General features: G+C 30.2%; 1 protein-coding gene across 1 annotated transcript in view; it reads right to left on the bottom strand.

Moving 5' to 3' along the window:
* LOC123304928 (ATP-binding cassette sub-family G member 1-like) overlaps positions 1-19,656 on the bottom strand; it is a 43,495-nt gene extending 23,839 nt beyond the window's left edge. The window contains exons 1-2 of the mRNA XM_044886485.1: positions 19,041-19,656; positions 3,477-3,594 (exon numbers count right to left, since the gene is read on the bottom strand). Coding sequence (XP_044742420.1) covers positions 3,477-3,594; positions 19,041-19,350 — 428 coding nt within the window. The 5' untranslated portion in view covers positions 19,351-19,656. The remainder of the gene's footprint in view (positions 1-3,476; positions 3,595-19,040) is intronic.
* Between the last annotated feature and the right edge of the window lie 1,842 nt (positions 19,657-21,498).

Here is a 21,498-nt window from a genome sequence, read left to right as displayed (position 1 = left end):
TTTTTTTCATATGATGTGTATTTGTTTAGTTATGGGCTCCTAAAAAATCGTCTAAATCGAAATTAGGATTTTTTTGAAGAATTTTTTCGTATTGAAAATAATTACTTTAAATTTTCAAACTACGCGATTTGTATAGAAAATTTCCTGATCTTTTTAAAAAAAGGGATCAAATTTGAAAAAAATTCTCCTAAACCGGAAGTAAACATTTCAAAATAAAATTTTGGAAACTGCGACCATTTTTTTTTTTTTTCAAAATATAGCTTAGAGTATCTAAATAATACACCAGAAGTTTTGAAATGAGATCTGCATTAGTTAAGGAGATAGGGCATAAAAGAATTTCCAAAAAAGAGTAGGGAAAGGATCACAAACTAATTCAAAGAGCTTTTTCTAAATGCAATTGCGAACAAAGATAGATGTTAAACATCAAAATCGGTTAGTCCAAAAAAAAATTATTAGTCGACCCTAATTTTCCATTCATTAACTGCATTAACATTTAAAGCATTGATAGAACGAAATTGACAATAGGTGGTTTATATAGAGGGAGGAATCCGGAAGAATCTTTACATCTTAAATGTCCTGAATGGACTCCATCTTACTAGAGTTATTTTTTATTAAGTTGATTTTTTTTAATGATTTTTATCTATTTTAAGATAGTAAAAAATAATTTTAAAAAATTAATGGCTATAACTAAATACAGCATCAAAATCGAATAATTTTCTGCACCACTCTGTACGTAATTACTTTTTAAAATCACTTAAATACTATTTTTTTTAGATAACAAAACTATACAAAATTAGGATACACGATTATTCATAATATAAAATTATCTATTGTAAACGACATACTCCAAACATTGAAAAATTCAACTAATTAATCTTTGATCTTTGTTAATTCATACATGTACAAGCATATTCCATAAATAAATTTACTTAAACTTACTAAGTTTGTTTAAGAATAGAATGGACCCGGGCACCATTCTTATGGAAAATTACTTTTCGATCGAAATTTCTGAACCTTTGGGAAATTCTTAAAGAGTATAACAACAGTCTCAATAACGACACAACTCGAAAATCAATCAAGAACTATTAACTGGAGACGAACAAGTGAAAACAAACAATTGACTGAGTTAATTTTTGAAATACCATGTATAGACAGTGTTGATTACTCTATCACATTACACATATATGTGCATGTCACACACACATAACTGATAATCCCATATTAATACATACTATAAAATTTGCATCTAATGTGTACCCTCGTGAGTAAACAGTGATGTTTACAAAAAAATGTTTCAAGCAAAAGTTATTTATTTTTTGATAAGGAACATTTTTTACAATTAAACTTTTGTTCTATCTCTAACGGTTTACAAGATGCGTCTTACGGACCCAAGGCCCAATTGACCTATGTTGCTCATTTACGAAACCGATCTTATTTTTTACGTCCTGAACACGCTATAAAAATTTTAGCTTGATATCTTTTTTCGTTTTTGAGTTATCGTGTTCACAGACGGACAGACAACCGAAAATGGACTAATTAGATGATTCTATGAACATCTATACCAAATTTTTTTTTGGACTATACTTAATATAGTATATGTATTTCGTATATACATGGTATAAAAAGCTTAACATCTACTTACAATATCTGCGAGTCTTTGACGATAAAATTACTGTCCATTCCATTAATATTTTTTTATAATTACGACCCATGGTTTTGTTTAAAAAAGTGTCAATTAATAAAATTAATAGGCTTATATTTTTACCTAATGAGTTTTCTTAAGATTATGTTTTTAGTTACATTATCGAGGTTTGACTTATCAAGGTTCAATTGTAAATTATCTAAGCATCAAGTTGATTACAATTAATATCGTTGAAAACTGAATAGTATACATAATTGGACGGGAAATGCGTGGAAAATTTGTTTAATGAATTATTATTATATTATACAGAATATGGTTTTGTTTAGTGAATTTAAAGGTCTTTAAAGTAGGCACGGGCAAACGTGGCTCAGAGAAGTCCCTCATACTTCTGTATCTAAAATATGAGTAAAACAGTGACAACCTAACCAGTGACATACAAAAATACGAGTAAGAAAGAAAGACAACATTTTTTCTATCTATCTCATTACTATAAGAGAAACTGAGATAGGCAGAAGAGTCGTATTCCCGTCTCTCTTCCACATCTATGAACAATGCGGGCTTGGATAAAGAGACACACAATATAACAATGGTGACTTCGACTTAAAATAACTCGCCCATGCCTGCTTTAAAGAATTCTACAATTTTAATGAGATGTGCTTGACGAATATGTAGGGTGTTTCAAAATGGCACGGCACTATTATAGGTATGTGTTATCTAGTTCGAAATAAGCTTAATATGTTCATATAAAAAGTCCGAAAATAATTTATTACCGAGATATAGGAAGTTAAAGGTGTTTATTTAACAAAACAATATTGAAAGTGTTATTCAAATTAGCTGCCCTTTTATTGAATGAAATGATGCTTCTTTAAAACTTAGTGCGGCATGAGGACGATTGATAGTTGTTTTGACACTTACACAATCCAATTTTTAAAATTTTCCGCGGTAAGTATGAGAAATGGTGTGAATAGCCGTTAGGTTAGAATGGCTGATTTGGTTGGCCCATTCCTGATCACTATTCCATGAACTATTTGGAGCAATTGAACTTCTGCTGTTCAGGAGTGTTTTACGTCAACGAACTCAGGTCGGAACGGTCGTCAAAGAAAGGCTTGCACAAGTGAGTCAATCTTATCATGGCAACAGCTGAACAATGACAGAGAAGATGAGATATCCTTTCTACCTCCTCCTTCTTACTGTGACAGCTCCTGCAATAATCATGATGAAATGGTAGGCTTAGTCGTTCAGCGTGCCTGCCGGTTAGCCAATGTACTGTAATACCCGCAACGATTTTGTTTATAGAGGCGCTATGAAGCGATATAATCTTCCAAACGCTTACGATTGAACTCAGACCATATCTGACTAGTAGTACTACGATTGCGTTCTACTCTCCATCTAAAATAGGCCTTTGCTTGTGTCCGGCATTTATAGCAAGCTCATCGACGTCACAATTCCCTGGCATGTCCTTGTTTTTCTATACACATATCAGGTTTACATTTATCGAGCTTAAGAATTTTAGCGCTGCTTGGCTGTTGGTGACGAAAGTCGCTGCACATAAAAGTGGTCAATGTTATCCATTGACATACCTCGTTATTAACCATCACTTCCGCTTGATACACATTGCAATTATCCGTCAGCCGGAATACAGTAATGACTTACACGAATTATTTGTAAAAGTTGCCTTTATTACTAATTTACAGATTTTTAAATTTTAATTATTGTTTTTAAGCTTATTAAAACACGGGTTATTTTGAGCTCGAGAATACGCACCTTCAATAGTGCCGTGCGATTTTTAAGCACCTTGTATTATTAATTTAAATAATATTATAGTTATTCTTACGTATATCCAGATAATATATCCAATAATGTTGATTTTCCAGAACCGGATGGACCCATAATTGCAGTTAGTTCACCCGCTAAAAAATCTCCACTCAAATTTTTTAATATGCATTTTTCCTCTAAAACAAAAGAAAATTTGTTTAAATTATTGTATAATAAAAAAAAAAGTTTAAAATTATTTAACAAATAAAATTTACTCGGCCTATTTAAGTACTTGTTTAAGTATCCATTTGATCGAGTTATGTTTTTGTTTTACAATATTTATCTACATTACATCTATTCGAAATTTTGTAGCAAAGTCACATTAAACAGTAGTGCAAGACCTATAAATTTTTAATTCAGTATTGTATTTACTGATCAATTATTGGGAAAATCATTTTGCCATACGACAACCAATGAATTAAAATTGAACTATGATAACAGGTTAAAAATTTGTTAAACAGGCCTTGAGTAAATGTTAAAAAAACATAGCAATTTGTAAAAAAAGTAGTTTCATAATGCAATTAACTGCTTCTACAAATTTGCTTATCACCATTTTTAATATACCGTGAACAAACTATAACTATATATTTAGTAATAAATAAAAATCTATGCATTATACAGAAAACAAATTCGAATAAAAGTTATAGAAAATGTTATTCTCTATGAAAAGGATCCCAACCATTTTTGTTGTACGATGTCCGGTTCACGAGATATTTGGTAAAACGTGTTTTCTAAGATGGCGGTTGAAGCTCACGCCCCTCCGTCCCGCCAATTTGGATTTACACTCGGAGAATACCCCTTTACATATTCCAATACGAAAAAAAATTCTGCAGCAAATTGCAAAAAAAACCCGGTTATTGGCCTAATTAATTAAATATCGAAAAATTTGGTCTTTAAAAAGTCATAAGCATTTAAAAAGTCAATAAATGTTCTTCTGAATAACTCTAACTGAAATTAAATTATTTAAACTAGATTATTGTGTGAGGAAACTCTTCTTGGCTGACATCTGCTTGATTCTTGTTTGAGATTTTTAAATACCATACTTTAAATGTACATAGAAATACGTAACAGATTATCGATCTAGATTTCAAAAAATACTTTTTTATTCGTTTTTTTAAATGGCGATAAATCTACAACCATGTTTACCATTATATTTGTATATAATCGTTGGTGCGTTTGTATGTAATCGTGTAACTTCTGACTCTGAGCCACTTATAGTTTGAGGCAAAACTTGACGCTATCGATTAGTTTTGTCGGTATGAATGTTTTGGCTATATCCTCTCAATTGCACAGCCTTATAAAATTGCGAGGGGAGTAGGCTCAAAATCCAAAGTAACCTATTAAACTTCTTTAATCCTTCGCCAGGGGTGTCAACACTGAATAGGTAAATATCACATTTATTTTTAGAATTATTAATATCATATTGCAAGCATAGTGAGCTCCCAGGCTGAAGGCTTGCTTGACGAAATCTTTAACCTCACTCCAGTTAGGTTATGATCTTTAAGGCGTAAACTTAAATATTTTTACAATATTGCGAGCAAAGCAAGCACTAACGCAAAGACAAAAGTCTGATCTAAAGAATATTTGGTATCTAAAGAAAGGAATCAAGGATGTCATATGGTGATCAAGAGACCAAAAGGAAGCATTGTTTAGTAAAATTCGTTTATAAAGTCGGAATTGTACATCAAAGCGAACGGGCGATGGCTAGTTAACTGTATAATTTATTGAGGTTATGAAAAACTTATTGAAAAATATTTTATTTAAGGTCATTTTTAACGTCTAGGTCATTATTGAAAAATAATTGTATTGCTTAAATTTTTCTAGTAAAAATGTTATAATCTAGATAAGAGATATAAATAAACCTTCAAATTAAAACTGTTAATGCTAATTATTTATAACTTTTATTTTCTGATTAATATTCCATTCATGAGACTGGTAAATAGAAAAATAAAAAAATTATGAAAATACAAAAGTTTAAGATTTAAGAAAAAAAATTACTGTTATCGAATTAATTTCGTTGAATTTTAAGTTTAAAAAGTGACAAAAAGCAAGGTTTAACATGGGACTAAAAATAATACCTATAACTATACTTGAAACTTTAACCAGTTAATAATTACTTAAACATATGACAGAATTTCAAAAAAATTTTCAATTTTTTATTCATTTAAGATTATTTAAAATTTACATACTGTTTCCCCACGAACGCACGTAGCAAAATATGTTAGTAAACGTACGTCCTTAATATTTTGGGGTAAACTAAAAATAGATTATTTTAAAAAAGAGTTTCTCGAGAAAATCCCTTTATAAATTAAAAAATTTCGAGATCACAGTCTCTTTTTCTGGCTAAATTAACTAATTCTTTGATTATGACTATTTTATACACGAAATACGTTTTAATATAATATAAATAACTGATCTAGTTTTCATATTTTGAAGTCAAAGTTCAATATTTTAATTGCATTTATTACAAAGAAAATAATTTTTTAAATCACAATACATACGAATAACTTATGTTAATCTAGGAAATACTGGCGTGAGTTTAAAAAAATTTTATCTTGGAATCCGTTCTGTAAATAATATGTATTTAACGAATGTACCTTATGTAGTCAACGAAATGTAAAAATGTCTACGTAACCGATTGAATGTGCTTCTTTAATATGTCAAAAATTAAATTTCGATTTTTTTCCAATTTTCTTAATCAATTTTTGTATTATATAAATACGCATTTCGACTACCATGTAGCCATAATCAGTATAAATTAGCTAATCGTAATTACTGTTATAGTAAATGTCACTCATTGCTAATTTGGTGACGATCTACATACAGTAGTTTTGGTGTGAGCACCATTTATACTTTTCCACGTATCTAAAAAATTGTGGCGTCGGTCAATCAGCTTAGATCAGTTGATTTGTGTTTGGCCAATGACATTCGAATATTTTCTAACCTGATTTTTTAAATTTTAAGTGTCAACATCAGGTGATAAAATACTCGAATATCATTGGCCTATAAGAATCACGCTCATGGGCCAAAAATTAATCACCGGATAAATTAAAGATTACGCAATCGTTAATTTTTTTACGTCATGTAAGTAACGATAGCCTCTCTTAGACACATACATACATGCCACACATGCATAACTGATATTCCCATATAATGCATACTATATATAATTTGCGTTCTCACATGTAAGCACTGATGTTAACGAAAAAATGTTTGAAACAAAAGTTGTTAATTTTTTACATTTAAACCTTTGTTCTATCTCTAACGGTTTACAAAATCAAGATCCAATTTACTTATATTTCTCATTTACGAACTGGGCCTCACGGTTTACGTCCTGAGCATGCTATAAGAATTTCAACTTGATATCTTTTTTCCTTTAAGAGTTATCGTGTTGACAGACAGGCAGACGGACGGACAGCCAAAAATGGACTAATTAGGTGATTTCATGAACAGCTTTACCAAAATTTTGTTGGTAGCATCAATTTTTTTAAGTGTTACAAACTTGGAACTAAACTTTGTATATTATACCTTGATGTATTTAATATATACATATTATAAAGACAAAAATTAAATTTTTCTTTGACATTTTACTGCGTCATCTATGTACATCATTTTAAAGCTTAATTAAAGATTTCTGTAAAAATGGTGAACGAGATAAAATTTATAGCCATCTATTCTGATATACTTAATGAATTATGACTATTTTACATTTACAAAACAAAATGAAAACTGTACATATATTTTACTTGTGTAAAAAAATCTTTATCTCTATTTAGAGTGTTATGGAAGGCGGGTAAGTGAGAGCAAGAGAGCTGAAGACTATAACGCGATGGTCTTTACTAAGTAGCCCAGCGAAACGGGTAGGTACCTATCAAGGTAGTAAATTATATGTGAAAACAGAATGCATTTGTAAAATCATGGCCCCAAAACATTTAACTTAATGTGATTATTTCAAATTTTGTCCAAATTTTGATTATTTAAAAAGTTATATGATTTCCAAAATGGGAGGCGTAAATAACAAAATAAAATTTATGTAATTTTCTTAAATGCTTTTTTATATATTTTAAGATAAAAAGTTTATGAGTTTTTGTTTTACAGCGTATTCAAAATCTCGCTATTGCTTACGTTGTATTGTTTTTAAAATTTTTGTCATAATACTTATCCACATAAACTACCATTATTTCCCAGGACTTAAAATCGAAGTCCGGGTATGCAAACCTAAGCGTAAGATATTTGTTTCTTGTGTCAGTAAACAAGAAAATTTTGAGTACAGTAATTATTTATATATTTTTTGTCATAATTTTCCCGAAGCTTATGTACCCCCAGAACACAATTTATGAGGTTTGGGGATGTCCAATTATTGTTGAGCAACGTCTGCAGCCTCTTTTGTTCAAATGAGCTGAAATTCGGTATATAGAATTACTTGGGGGATCGATGTTATAAAATGAGGATTGATTTCAGCGACTGTGAGGGGGGAAACCTCTTTTTTCTACATTTTTTGCTACGCAAATCTGTACAATCTCCCCAAATTAAAGTAGAAGATTGAAAATCGGTACATAGATAGCGTTAGTGTCTATACCTCAATCCCCTCCTTCCGCTTTTGTATACCACTAAATCACGTTTTTTTAAAACTTCGCACACCTCCACAACGCCTCTCAAAATTGAGCTAGAGGATGTAGATTGAAGACTTTATACTTTGCTGCGAAGGCCCCTCCAAACTTACTTGGCCCCTTATAACTTGAGTTAGTGTCAAAGATGAGCATTTTGAGATTTACGTTTGGCAGCTTCTCAGCCCCTCTTTCCTCTTTTTTATACAACAAAATCATGTTTTTAAGAAGCAGTATTGATTGACGATATTTTATATTTTTGACAAATGACATAAATCCTATACCATGCTCGTGTTTATTTTGTAGGTACAGTGGTTATTATTATAATTATTATTATTATAATAATTATATTATTAATTTACATACTTATAATTTATATGAAGTTAATGATGATTACAGGCGTAATATTAACTATACTTAACCTTACGTACTGCCATAACACACTTTTTTTTCTCCAATTCATAAGATATAAAAATATCCAGGAAAACGGTAAAATTACTTTCAATTCGATCGTTTTTTACTCATTTTATTGAATATTAAATAATTATTTAATTTCTCTTGTAATATATGATAAGGACGTTTAAGCTTGAGAGCTGGCAGACATTTTTGGGTAGGTGTTTGAGGCATTCTGAAAATTCGTCAAATACCGCTGCTCTAATATCCTAATACAAAAAGGCAGACCTGGCTGGAGTATCGCGGTATATTTAGGCAACTTTTTTTAATGGTCTTTACTTAGTAGCCCAGGCCAGGTAGCTCTTAAATATTTCAAAATAGAGAAATTTAACAAGCCAGGCCATTTGCGAGGAATTTTAACCCTGCAAGATGCTTGCAAAACTACTTTTTTTGTAATTTTCTTGATCACCTGGCAGATAAAAAATTCTACCATAATGGCCTGTCTTGTTTAGAACATTTATTTTTAATACTAAACAATACCCTATAAAAATTTCAACTTGCCTCAAACATATTATTTGTATTTATTTGCAAAGTACTTTTGCAAGCATATTGCAGGGTTAAAATCACTCGCAAATGGCCTGCCTTGATTATTTTCTTCATTTTTCAATATTTAAGTTTACATTAAAAAAAATTACAAGTTACCTCAAAGATGTTTCTATAGATACTACTGCCCTCCAGGTCTGCATTTTTGTATTAGGATATTATGGGAGAGGTGTGTGAGGAATTTTCAGAATGCCTCAAACACCTACCCAAAAATTTCTACCAACTCTGCTACTATTCCTGCTGAACCACTGTTTACAAAAAATAAAACACGAGATGGCACAAAGATCATCCGTCAAAAATACTTTACTAATGTATTTCAATAGAAGGCATCAAACCATTAAAGCAAAAAACAATAAATGAGTGGGAAATATGACTTTAGTGATGGAGCTCTGCTGCTAACGAATTTTTTTATTTTACAATCACACCAATACATACTAGATTATTTTTACCACATGTCGACATGCATCTCTTCCAACAACAATGCAGCATTAGCTTTTATGTGCAATGCATCTGTCAAAGTCTTTGTTTACAAATATTAACTCTAGTAATTATTTCTTTTGTTATTCAATTGCTGTACTTGCTGTAGTAAATATATTTATATTTCGTTTCATATTAAATTTATCAGAGATAACAATCAATGAACTTATTAATAAAGAGGCTCCATTTAGAAATAAATTTGAGACTTCTGTAAATTTTTACTTTCAATTAAAATTAATAAAGCATAAAGAAAACTTCTTCCAAACGCAATAATGATATGACACTCATTTCTTTTATAATCCAGCCTCCGAAAATAAATTTAAGAATATCCCAAAATAAATAGTTTTAGTGTCTCTTAAAAAGCGAAGAATGAAACACTTACGAAATCACGTAAGTGTTAACCTGTCACATTATGTATTTCCCAAAGAGCATATAAACGTAGATAGACATTATCCGTCATTTAGTCACAGACATTTCTTTGCCGTAAATAGATAATTTTATCTTAATGGAAGACTATTTCGATAGCAACCACATGTCATAAAATGGTTTTCTCGACATTTAACGAAGGTTGGGCTTTGCTGGCACAGGAATGCTCTTTTCATGAAATTTTCAAGGACTGTTGCGCATTAATGTTATGCCGTATTTCAATGATACAGCGTTGAATTTGGTCTTTTAAGGCTTCAATCGTTTCGGGGTTCTTTACATAAACTTGTGATTTTAAAAAACCTCAAAGAAAAAATCCAAAGGCATTAAATCACATGATCTCGGCGGCGAAGGCCGATCTCCATACCGAGAAATAACACGACCAGGAAATGACTCCTGCAAACAGTTTCTCTGGCTGTATGGCACCATCCTGTTGAAACCACATTCTGTTGAGATCCGTATTTTGCATTTTTGGTACAAAAACGTTAATTATCATCAGATATATTTGGTAGCATTAAAACACATATTAATTAATGTGTATTTTTCAACCATCAAATATATCTGATATACAGTTTTGTCGCATTTTTAAAGTCCGCAAGATACATCAACAGCTGGTCTATATGATCACAGTTTTTATAGATCTGTGAATGAAATATTGCCAACTTTGAAATTCTAATAAATAATATTTGAAAACAAAATTTTTGACCTATTTTTTTATATAAATTTTTGAGCTAGTAATAGTGTTTGGCAACGTCTTATGCCATTTCTTAATATATTATTTAAACACTGGTTTACCAAGCCTTAGTTTGCCAGCATTTGCTCATGCGTTAGCTAAGTTTAATTCGTTTAATCGAGGTTTAGTTTGTCAGCCCTTGAACAAGTTGCGGCTAAGGCTAATAAATCAAGTCTTAGGTGTCTTGTCGTTATCCAATCCTTGATAAATCGCAATAAATTGAGCGCTGAAGTCCATAATATTTGTTGGCCGTTTTTTTTTGTATTTATCAACAAATTTAGATTGATTTTATCTATCACATTCTCTCCTTCGTTCATAATGATACTACGAGGGCCACACGCGTTAGAGTTGATATTAAATTTATAATATATTTGTTTATTTCATTGCTTTGGTTAAGGTTAACATTCAAAGTTCTTCATTTTATTGAAACATAGCATGCTACTAATAAATACATTATAATTAGTTATTGAAATAACCCTTGCATCAATTTAATACAGGGTCGCATTATGAACTATAGCCTACAATCAGGGCCGGATTAACAAGTAGGCAAAATAGGCAGTTGCCTGGGGCCCCCTATTTTAGGGGGCCCCCAAAAAATGAAAAAGCCTTCTAAAATTTTCTTACAAACATAAAATTCTAGAGAGTGAAAGGAAATATAATCAGAACTGAAAATAAATTTTACTCAAATAAATAAAACTCAATTGGCCGCATTCAAAAGGCGACGACCGACGAACTAGACAAAGTTCCTAAAAAGGACATTTCCGACTACTTTGACAAAACTTATAGTCATTTGTATAAGATTCTAATGGAAGATCAATTAGCCGATGTATTTCCTAACACAGAAATAGCTCTTCGGATTTTTTTAACATTAATGATCACAAATTGTTCTGCCGGACGATCCTTCTCGCAATTAAAAAAAAATCAAAGCTGCTGAAAGAGCTACAACGCGACAAGAGCGATTCGAGATGTTAGGTATACTTTGCATTGAGTCAGATTAAGTTTGTATTTTTTAATCGAAAAAAGAAGGGAACGGACGTGAAAAAAGGGCCCCCAAGTTGATGGTTGCCTAGGGCCCCGTTGAGGATTAATCCAGCCCTGCCTACAATACTAACGGTCAGTTTTATAATTATATTTTTTTTAATAGTAGCAGTTTATGATAGGGCTTTTCATTTAAAAAATGATTCTTTTTTGTTTCGGACAGACGTCAATCAAATAAAGACACATGGAATATCTTCTTTCTTTATCAAAAAGCGCTGTTTGATAAAGGTAAAATATGTTAGATTTTCTTTACTTGAATAGTTTTTTGACAACTGTTCGAAACAAAAGCAAATTGATGAAAATTCGTATTAACTATTTCGGAAGCCTTAGCCAAAATAGAACAATGAATATCTTATTTTTAATAAAATATAATTAGATACAGAATATATATGACAATGCATCTGCAGTTCTAACATTTACTCCAATAAACGAGGAGAAAAAAACACTAAATCTCTAAATTTTGACCTATAGCACACCGATTTCGATGAAAATTTGGGATTAAGCTTTGTTTACCTTCTAGATCAAAAGTTATATAGTTCCTAGTGGTGCTTTTACCCAGAGGGTAGTAACCACCCCTTCTAAGAGGTGGAAAAATATATGTTGAAAATGGCAACGGAATTCGATAGAGTGGTGAAATCTTTGCAAAAAGTGTCATTTAAGTATATTTGGAAAAGTCAATATTTCCGAGTTATTGGCGATTGACATCCGGAATATTTAACGTTAAATAACTGAAAAATTTGACGTAACGATGAAGTATATCATTTTTTCAAGTACTATAAAAAACCTAGAAAACGAAAAATTTGTTTGCATTTAAATTGCAATATTTTGAAACTATATATCCGAAACTGTTATAACTTTTTGAGCATGTCGTAAGTACCTTAACGAAAATTCGAAAGCGGCAAGCATCAATTTTAGTTTCCGTGTATGATAAGTGTATGATATCCTTTTTTCAAAAATGTCAAATTTTTCAGTTATTTAACGTTAAATACTCCGGGTTTCAATTGCCAATAACTCGGAAATATTGACTTTTCGAAATATACTTAAATGGCAATTTTTACTTAGAATTCATCGCTCTATCGATTCCCGTTACCATTTTCAACATATATTTTTCCACCTCTTAGAAGGGGTGGTTACCACTCCCTCGGCAAAAGAAACACTAAGCACCATGAAACTTTTGATCTAGAGGGCGGACAAAGCTTAATTCCAAATTTTCAAGTCAATCGGAATTTTTTTTTTAATGGAGTAATTTTGTCAAAAACTAAAATAGTCCTTATTGCAAGATGTCTCCGGTAATTTATCAAATACCACAAGTACGGAAACATGGAACTATTGTCACATTCAAGTGAGTAAATAGCACGCTCATTTAATTAAATTTTTGCCTAAAACTATCAGACCTGAGCAAGAATTTGCCAAAGTTATTTTGAAATTCTTCAGAGTACCAAATTTAAAACAGATAGAATATTAGGAAATACATTGAGGAAATATTCTGTAAGAGACAATTTTAAGACAGTTAAGTTTTCACCGTGTATGGTTAATTGCTTAATCAATATGGGTATGTAATGTAACTGTATGTTTGCGTGTGGACTGAAACAAAGAATTAAGACCTTCAAATACTTCGAATCTGACTATAGTCGCGGAAATGAGGCACTGTAGTTCGAAAATTTGATAGGTAAGGCGGATTTGAATGCGGTTTTCTGCATTCGATTCGTTAGAGCGTCAGGAAATTTTGTGATATAAATTGATTTATAAGAAATTAAAAAAAAAAAGGAATTCGCATAAATAATATGCATTCTAAATTAACCGTATACCTATACTAAATTTACAATTTAGTTAATAAGATTCCAAACTCGTTACTCGGGAGTTTTTGGGGTCGCTGAACACGAATATCGAAACAGAATTGGTCTTCCCCATAAATTTATGTTATTATTACATGATTTATTATATTTTTCACGTAATAATAACATTAATTCGTGAAGACAACAAGGATACCATTCCTTGTAGGCACCATGTACCTCGAAGACCGTTTCTGTTATCCGACTAATGAGCTCGGACCGTTTACGCTGGGCACCAGGTATCTCTGAGATCAATTCTGTCGCGATATTCGTGTTCAAAACTCCCGAGTAACAACCTTAGAATCATTTTCATCACTATTAACCGAATTGCGAATTTAGTATTTACGGTCAATTTAAAATGCAATTATTAAATGCATATATTATTAATGCAAATTGCATACTTTAATTTGTTAGAAATCAACTTAGGTCAAAACGAATCGAATGGAGAAAACCGCATTAAAATCCGTCTTACTGTGCAAAATTTTCGAACTTTTACTCTTTTTAGTGTTTCGTTTCCGCGACTACTATAGTAATTTACATAATATTTATTCCTATTATCGCCGAACAAAATAAATCTGGTAACCTCATGTTGTGTTGCGTTCTTTATTTTATTTCAAACAAATAAGTTATTTTGCTGTTATTCTTTACATAATATACAATAATTTATAATTATATAAACACGTTCTATAAAGCAAACAACAGAAATAAAACAATAAGTATAACGTATAACAGAAAGTAAATTAGGCACAATTTACTTTGTTAAAATTATTCATAGATAAATAAGTCAAGGGTGCCTCCGCGAAGAAAAGTATAATTGCTGACCAGCGCTGGCAGAATTAATTTTTAAATATTAATTTCGCCGCCAATTTTACTTTAGTTACCTCCATAGAGCGCTCCATTCTCTGTGTCCAAAAATGGTTCAACTTAGAAAAAAACGTTTCATACGAAATTTGTAGACAATTTTAACCTCTACAACGTTTATAATAAATTTAAAAACGATTGAAGGCAAAGGAAACGAGTTATACTCAAAAAAAATGATTTTTGTGACCGTTGACCTTGAATATCTAAGGAAGCCCACACATTAACATATGTCTCAAATTCATAGACATCTGATTATAATATAAATGTATATGTATATGTTTGTATATGTTATACCAAACTGTCTACATTGAACTAACTGATGGTCTATGACTCATGCCGCTATGACATCACAGCAGGACTTACAGTTTAAACATTACGGTTTTTAATTTTAATATTTTAAAAGAAAAAAGTGCTTTTATGACTCGAAATCAGAATATTTAAGTATATTTTTACATAAATTTTAACTTTTTTCAAATTTCATGATTTATTTTTTACTAACGATAATACCCTATTTTGTTTAGTACTAACAAAAGTTCCCAATTTACTCTCTACCTACTGTTTTTAATATAATAACACTGATGGTGTTATATTGCAGTTTATATTTTCAAGGTTTCAGAAAAAAATAATAGCTATATAGAAAATTTATTGTAATGATAATTTATCAAATCCACATATTTATAAATATAAACATTACAATTATACAATTTTAAATTATCAATACTTTTAATAACAAAATTTTACATTAAAAATGTACTCCCATTTAAAGAGAGTTTTATAATTATTATACGCACGTAATAAAAGAAAATTATAATCAATTTATTAATATAAGTACACTCAAATTGAAAAAAAATCACCAATCTGTTTAAAATATTTCTAACCAGCCATACTAACTGCCAAACTGGACTTCACCAATTAGAACATTTTAGAAAAGGAAACCGATTCAGTTTTTGTTATTTTTGAACTTAAGATGTCTCAGAGGTACATAAAGAAAAATTAAACTCATGTTGTTAATCAAAAACATTTTGTTCTTAATTGTAGTACATAATAATTATAGTAGTTACCAATAAATATCATTATTCTAGAATTTACGGATTTTATGACCCAGCAGACGTTTTCATTGACGAATTATATTTTTCTTGTAATGTGCTTCCTGTCGAGAAACTTTCATTTTTATTTAACACTTGTTGTTAGCAAATTATGCTATTCTTATAGTGTCCTTCCGATCGAGTAAATGTAAAAAATACTAAGTAAATTTTTTAACAGGTTGAGATAATACACAAATTTTTAAATAATATTTTCCTAGAAACGAAATTTTGAAAAATATTATTTCACATAATAACTACCTGCAAGTTCAGAGCACTTGAAGCTTGCGAGCAGATCACCCGTTTCAAAATAGTCTTGTGATTGTGAGAGTCACAAAGTTTGGGAATACATTTCAGCAAATTTTTAAGTTTTAATTCGTGGCTTATAACTGTCCAAGCAAAGCGATCGTGATAGTTCCAGGCAAAAAAATCAACTACAAATTCAAAACGAAATTACGAATATATATATATTTATTCAGGCTATTTTAGCCCCCACCAAATCATGCCAGGCGATGATATTTCGTTTGATTGAATATTAGACTTTAAAATGTTGTAGGTTTTAAAGTGCCTCAAGAACATTTTTTGCATAGGAAAAATTGCAAATTAAAATCACCTGCCAGGCTATTTTAGCCCCAACCAAATCATGCCAGGCGATGATATTTCGTATGATTGAATATTAGACTTTAAAATGGTGTAGGTTTCAAAGTGACTCAAGAACATTTTTTTCATAGGAAAAATTGCAAATTAAAAATTTCATAGGTCACTAACGCCCCCCAACCTCCCAGCCAGGTTATCGATTTCACCATTACGAATTCGCAAGTTAACAACTTTAATATTTTCAATGTGCCTCAAATATGTACTCAAAAAAGCCACTCAGCTCTTAGACTATTATACTTCCACGCGAAGCTGAACAACGACTAAAAATATTTTTGTGTCATAAAATTCCCTTTTATATCTTATTATAACTGCCAATGAATATAGTTGCCAAATACGACAATCTTCTATTTAGAATTCTGTCGAACGATTGGATGACTTGTCGTGTTCAGGTGTTAAGTATATATTTTGATAGAGTGTAAATGTAACAATAAAAATGAAAATTTCCGTACAAGTTTTTAAATCCATCCTGTTTTCGTTTCCGTTTTTTGTTTGTTTGTAAAATACGGTTCATTTTATTTCTCCGATATCTTAATATACTTCATTTCTTGTACAAAAAAATTGGGAACCCTAGTCATATTTTAAATATAACGTCTGATTTATTGCAATTTTTATAAGATAACAGCACTGCGGTCGATATAACTGCCCCCTCCACATACTGTGCCACCTGTCAATAAGTAAAATTAAAAACAAAACGTGTTTATTTTACCAAATAAATATATCATAATAATCGTAATAATTTTATAAAATCTAGTAATTACTTTATGGCTTTAAAATTATATTACAACTCCAATAGCCAGAGCAAAAAACATAGGATCATAATGCAATTTACTACAGAAATATTTCTCTTATTGGAATATGTTCAGTAGTGTCCCCCAAATGTAAACCAAGTTAGCAGGACGAGGAAGCACCAGCTTCAGCCGACATCTTGGAAAACACGTTTTATCAAACATCTCGTAAACCGTACACCTTACGACAAAAATAGTAGAGCTCATTTTCGTTGAGAATAACATTTTCTATAACTTTTATTTTAAACTTTTTTCTGTATAATAAATAGGCTTTTATTTATAGTGCTCCACACTTATGATACTTTCATGTATCATGAACCGTTAACTATATATTTAGCAAGAATCATATTGAACAAAGTTTGGAGCGCAATAAATAAAAACCTATGCATTATACAGAAAAAAATTTAAAATAAAGGTAATATAAAATGTTATTATCTTCAAAATGATCCCTACTATTTTTGTCGTACAACGTAGGGTTCACGAGATATTTGACAAAACGTGTTTTCCAAGATGGCGGCTGAAGCTCGCGCCTCTTCGTCCCACCAACTTGGATTACATTCGGAGACTACCCCTGAATATATTCCAATAAGAAAAATACTTCTACAGTGAATTGCAGAAAAAAGTACCCGATTATTGACCTATTATTTAACACGGAAAATGTAGACATTAGCTGTTAAAACTTTGACCTAAAAATATTAGTACTAAATTCGACAGTTAGAGCGCTTTTAAATGGAGGATTTCTGAAAAGTTAGGGTAGCGTGGCAGAAACTTTTAAGGTAAATGATTTCAGAGTTTGGCAATTGATAAATGTAAAATTTTTGTAAATTAAATTACGGCCAGCCTCTTCATATTTTGGTCCCTCCATCATTATATTACAAATTTACAAAAAAATGATTTAGCATTGACAAAATATGAAACCGGAGTTTAGTTGTCAGTATGATTGATTAATGCATTGTTTTCATAGTTGATACATTGTTTTCATAAATTGATTGATTGATTGGTGAATATTATTGATTTTACAATAAAATTAGCTGTTTTGTTTTTGAAAAACGTAATCTTATAAAAAAACTTCGATTATTTGTGTTTAAATTCACTTATCATTGCTTATTTGTAGGCTAATGAAATTTCAGTTTTCATTCAGGTACGGATATGGATTTCACACAACAAAAATTCGAGCATCACTCTTTAATTAACTGCAAATTTTGAATGCTTTATGTTAGAAATAAATTCCGATAGATCGAAATTAATTTATCATATCTTAAAAATGGCTAAAACACGTCAAAAATCCCCGTTGACTTCTATCTGATATCATATTGAGTGTGTACTCCAAAATGTTGACTGATTAAGTATATTATTGGCAGACTTAAAATAAAAATAGTTTTTACATCATGTGTTGGGAAAAAAATTGTTAAGTTTTGCTAGTATCTGGATCACAGAAATTTCATTAATGAAAATTATTATTTCTAACCGCCGAATAAAGGCGTTGACTTCAAAACATAATTGCTCACCAGTAAACTATTGATAGAAGTATTTATTTCTCTTACTTGTTTGTGCATTTTTTCTTTAAGTTTTTATTTCATATAGAACTCAGCACAACAAATCTAGTTAACTTTGAACTAATCTGGTGTATTCATAAAAAAATTACTGAAATAGCTTATTGTTTATAATTATAAAACATTAAAATAAACATATCATAATACATGATTCTCAGGTGTTTGATAAAGTAAACATTAAATTGTTTACAGTTAACAACATGTTTTTCAATTCTGCACATTTTCTATTTTGGTAAATAAAATCACTTACAATGTAGATAATTTTAAATTTTCTAAATATTCTATCTATAAAATTAGAAATAAATTATTTATTAGGGAACATCTTTTTTTGATAAACGTAATAAATATATCATTGATAACATTTTGACATCATAATCTAAGAACACAACAGAAAACAGAAGTAGCAACAAGTAAACAAAACCCGGCTTTGTAAAATTTCTTTTATATTACAAAAAGAAAAAATAATTGAATATTTGTGTTGTAGAACTCTATGGTTTAAAAATAATGTCCTTTAGCATATTGTATATTTATATACTTACCACGGCCAAAAATGCCTTGTTTGACAGTATAACTAATGTCACTAAACCCTAAATCGATGTGCTCACATACAGGCGTTGTTGTTGATGATAACGGCAATAATTCCGTTCCATCATTATGATCTGGAGTAGTCGGAACAGAACTATATTGTACACTACCACAATTAGTATTATTGTCACTAGATAATTTTAAGTTAACAACAGATCGACGTAATTGTGTCCGAATGTTTTTATTAAATAATGATTGTTGTTCTTTAACATCGACAACAATACTTTGTGTTTCATTTTGTATATTTGATGTTGTCCCTGCCATTTCATTATTCACTTTCACCAAATAATAAATTTATTTTAATTATACATATCACACAATATGAACGAAGCGCGGACAACGATTAACCAAATTAAAATACTAGCAGTCAGTCAGTAGTCAACTAGATTTACCTAGGTCTGTATTATATCTGTATTGTGTTTGTGTTGTATATATAATTATGTAGTACTTATAGAAATACTAGTGCTGCCCTGCTACTTTGACAGTTCAATAAACAAAATCAATTTTAAATATGTCTCGTCTCGTCGACATCTGAATTTTTTCAAGTACTCATGTAATTAAATATGATGATCAAATGAACTCAATTCAAATCAATAATGTTATTCGACGTCTTCTTCATCCATTATGACAAATCTAATAAAAAAACTCCCACTTAAATTTTATTTTTTATATTTTATGTATGTGTTAACTGTTAAGTATGTGTTGTGTATGTATGAAAGATAAGCCCACTGTTCAGTTATGATCAGTTATTATGATATATAAAATGCGAATGGCTTGTTTCTTATGTGTTTGGGAGTGTTTGGTTTATATATCTACACTTTTAAACAAAATGAAGAGTATTCAAGAAAGTAGTATGAAGTGGAAGTAATGTGCCCGCATAGTGTTTGGGTTTTATTTCAGGCGTTATCATGGCAACTACATAATGATCATAAAATAGCCCAGAAAAATAGGACAAAAACACAGCCGACCTGCTTAAAAAAATCCAAGTTTTTTAACCACGATTATCTTTATTTGGATGTAAGAAATGACACAAGATCTTATTCAAGATCAACGGTTGCACATATAGGTTTTTTTCAAATATCTCATAAAATATTAAAATTATGGCAGCTTAACCACTATAACATTTATCCTGAGTTAATTTTACATAACAAATGAAGCACGAATTATTTGTCATTACAATAGAAATATTAATTATTTCTTTATAACACCATGGAAAAAACTGAATGTGAAATAAAAGTTCCTGGCTATAAATAGGTACACATATTTCATTTATTTTATAAAAAACTTCATGTAGTAGAGACCAACCTTCTAACTCTATTTTTTTAAGTGAAATATTTCGAAAACTATTGCTTATACGGAAATTTTGTATAGAAGCTTCTTTATGTAAAATTACCTCACGAACTAAAACTAAAGAAACTAAAACTGCCATAAACTTAATAGTTTACGAGATATCGATTACTACCAGTGGGCAGATTAGCGTTCAAGTCAACCTTTTAGTTACTAGGTCTATTTATAGTTCTTTTAGGAACTGATAATAAAAAATAGAAACTAAACAAGTGAAAACAAACAATTGACTGAATTAATTGTTGATATATCATGTATAGACAGTGTTGATGACAAGTAAAGTGACAGTGTAAGTAAAGAAAAATAGCCACTCTAACACACAAAGTAATAAGAGTACCATTCTTTTTCTTATAAGAGTAGCTTTTCCAATAGAACCACGATTCAACGAAATAAGTCAATTGTCCATTTTCCACCGAATTTTCTAAAAATGACTATGTATCTTTCAAATTTTCATTACGATTTCGATAAAATCAACCAATCTTGTAATGTAAGTATTGTGAATTTTTAAAAAGTCATAGTCTGCAATGGTTTATTAGATAAATGGTTAACAGCCCACAAAATGGCTTTTACTTTCCGCAAAAAATCCACGATTCTTGAGATTTAAGCAATTTTACATTTTCCTTGGAATTTAAAATAAATCCATATACATTATATCCACTTTTCACGATACAAGTAGTAAAGAAGTCACAAATTTTGCAGTATTTTTTCGAAAAAATTAACTAACTCCTAGACACCTACAGTTAATTTTCTGTTTTCCTAAAAAATGTTTATACATACCACTGGACCAAAACAGGAATCAGAGCAGCCTTATTGTCAACCACTGCGATATCATTTCTTGGTTCATTATGCTCCTTCCTCTACATATTACTTCATTGATTGTATTAGATAAACGTTTAAAATAATAATTATATGCATAAAATGCATTGCAAAAAATATATTTTTTTATAGTGTGAACAATAAAATTGTTTATTTAAAAGATTTTTTAAATCTAGAAACTTTATCTTGTGAGCAAAACATAAATAAATAATTCTTATTAATTGAATATTATTATAACTAAAGTTATTCTGT

This window comes from Chrysoperla carnea, chromosome 1 (assembly GCF_905475395.1).
Source record: "Chrysoperla carnea chromosome 1, inChrCarn1.1, whole genome shotgun sequence".
Lineage (NCBI taxonomy): Eukaryota > Metazoa > Arthropoda > Insecta > Neuroptera > Chrysopidae > Chrysoperla > Chrysoperla carnea.
The sequence above is the reverse complement of the archived record's forward strand: the minus strand, read 5'-3'. Positions and strand labels throughout refer to the sequence as shown.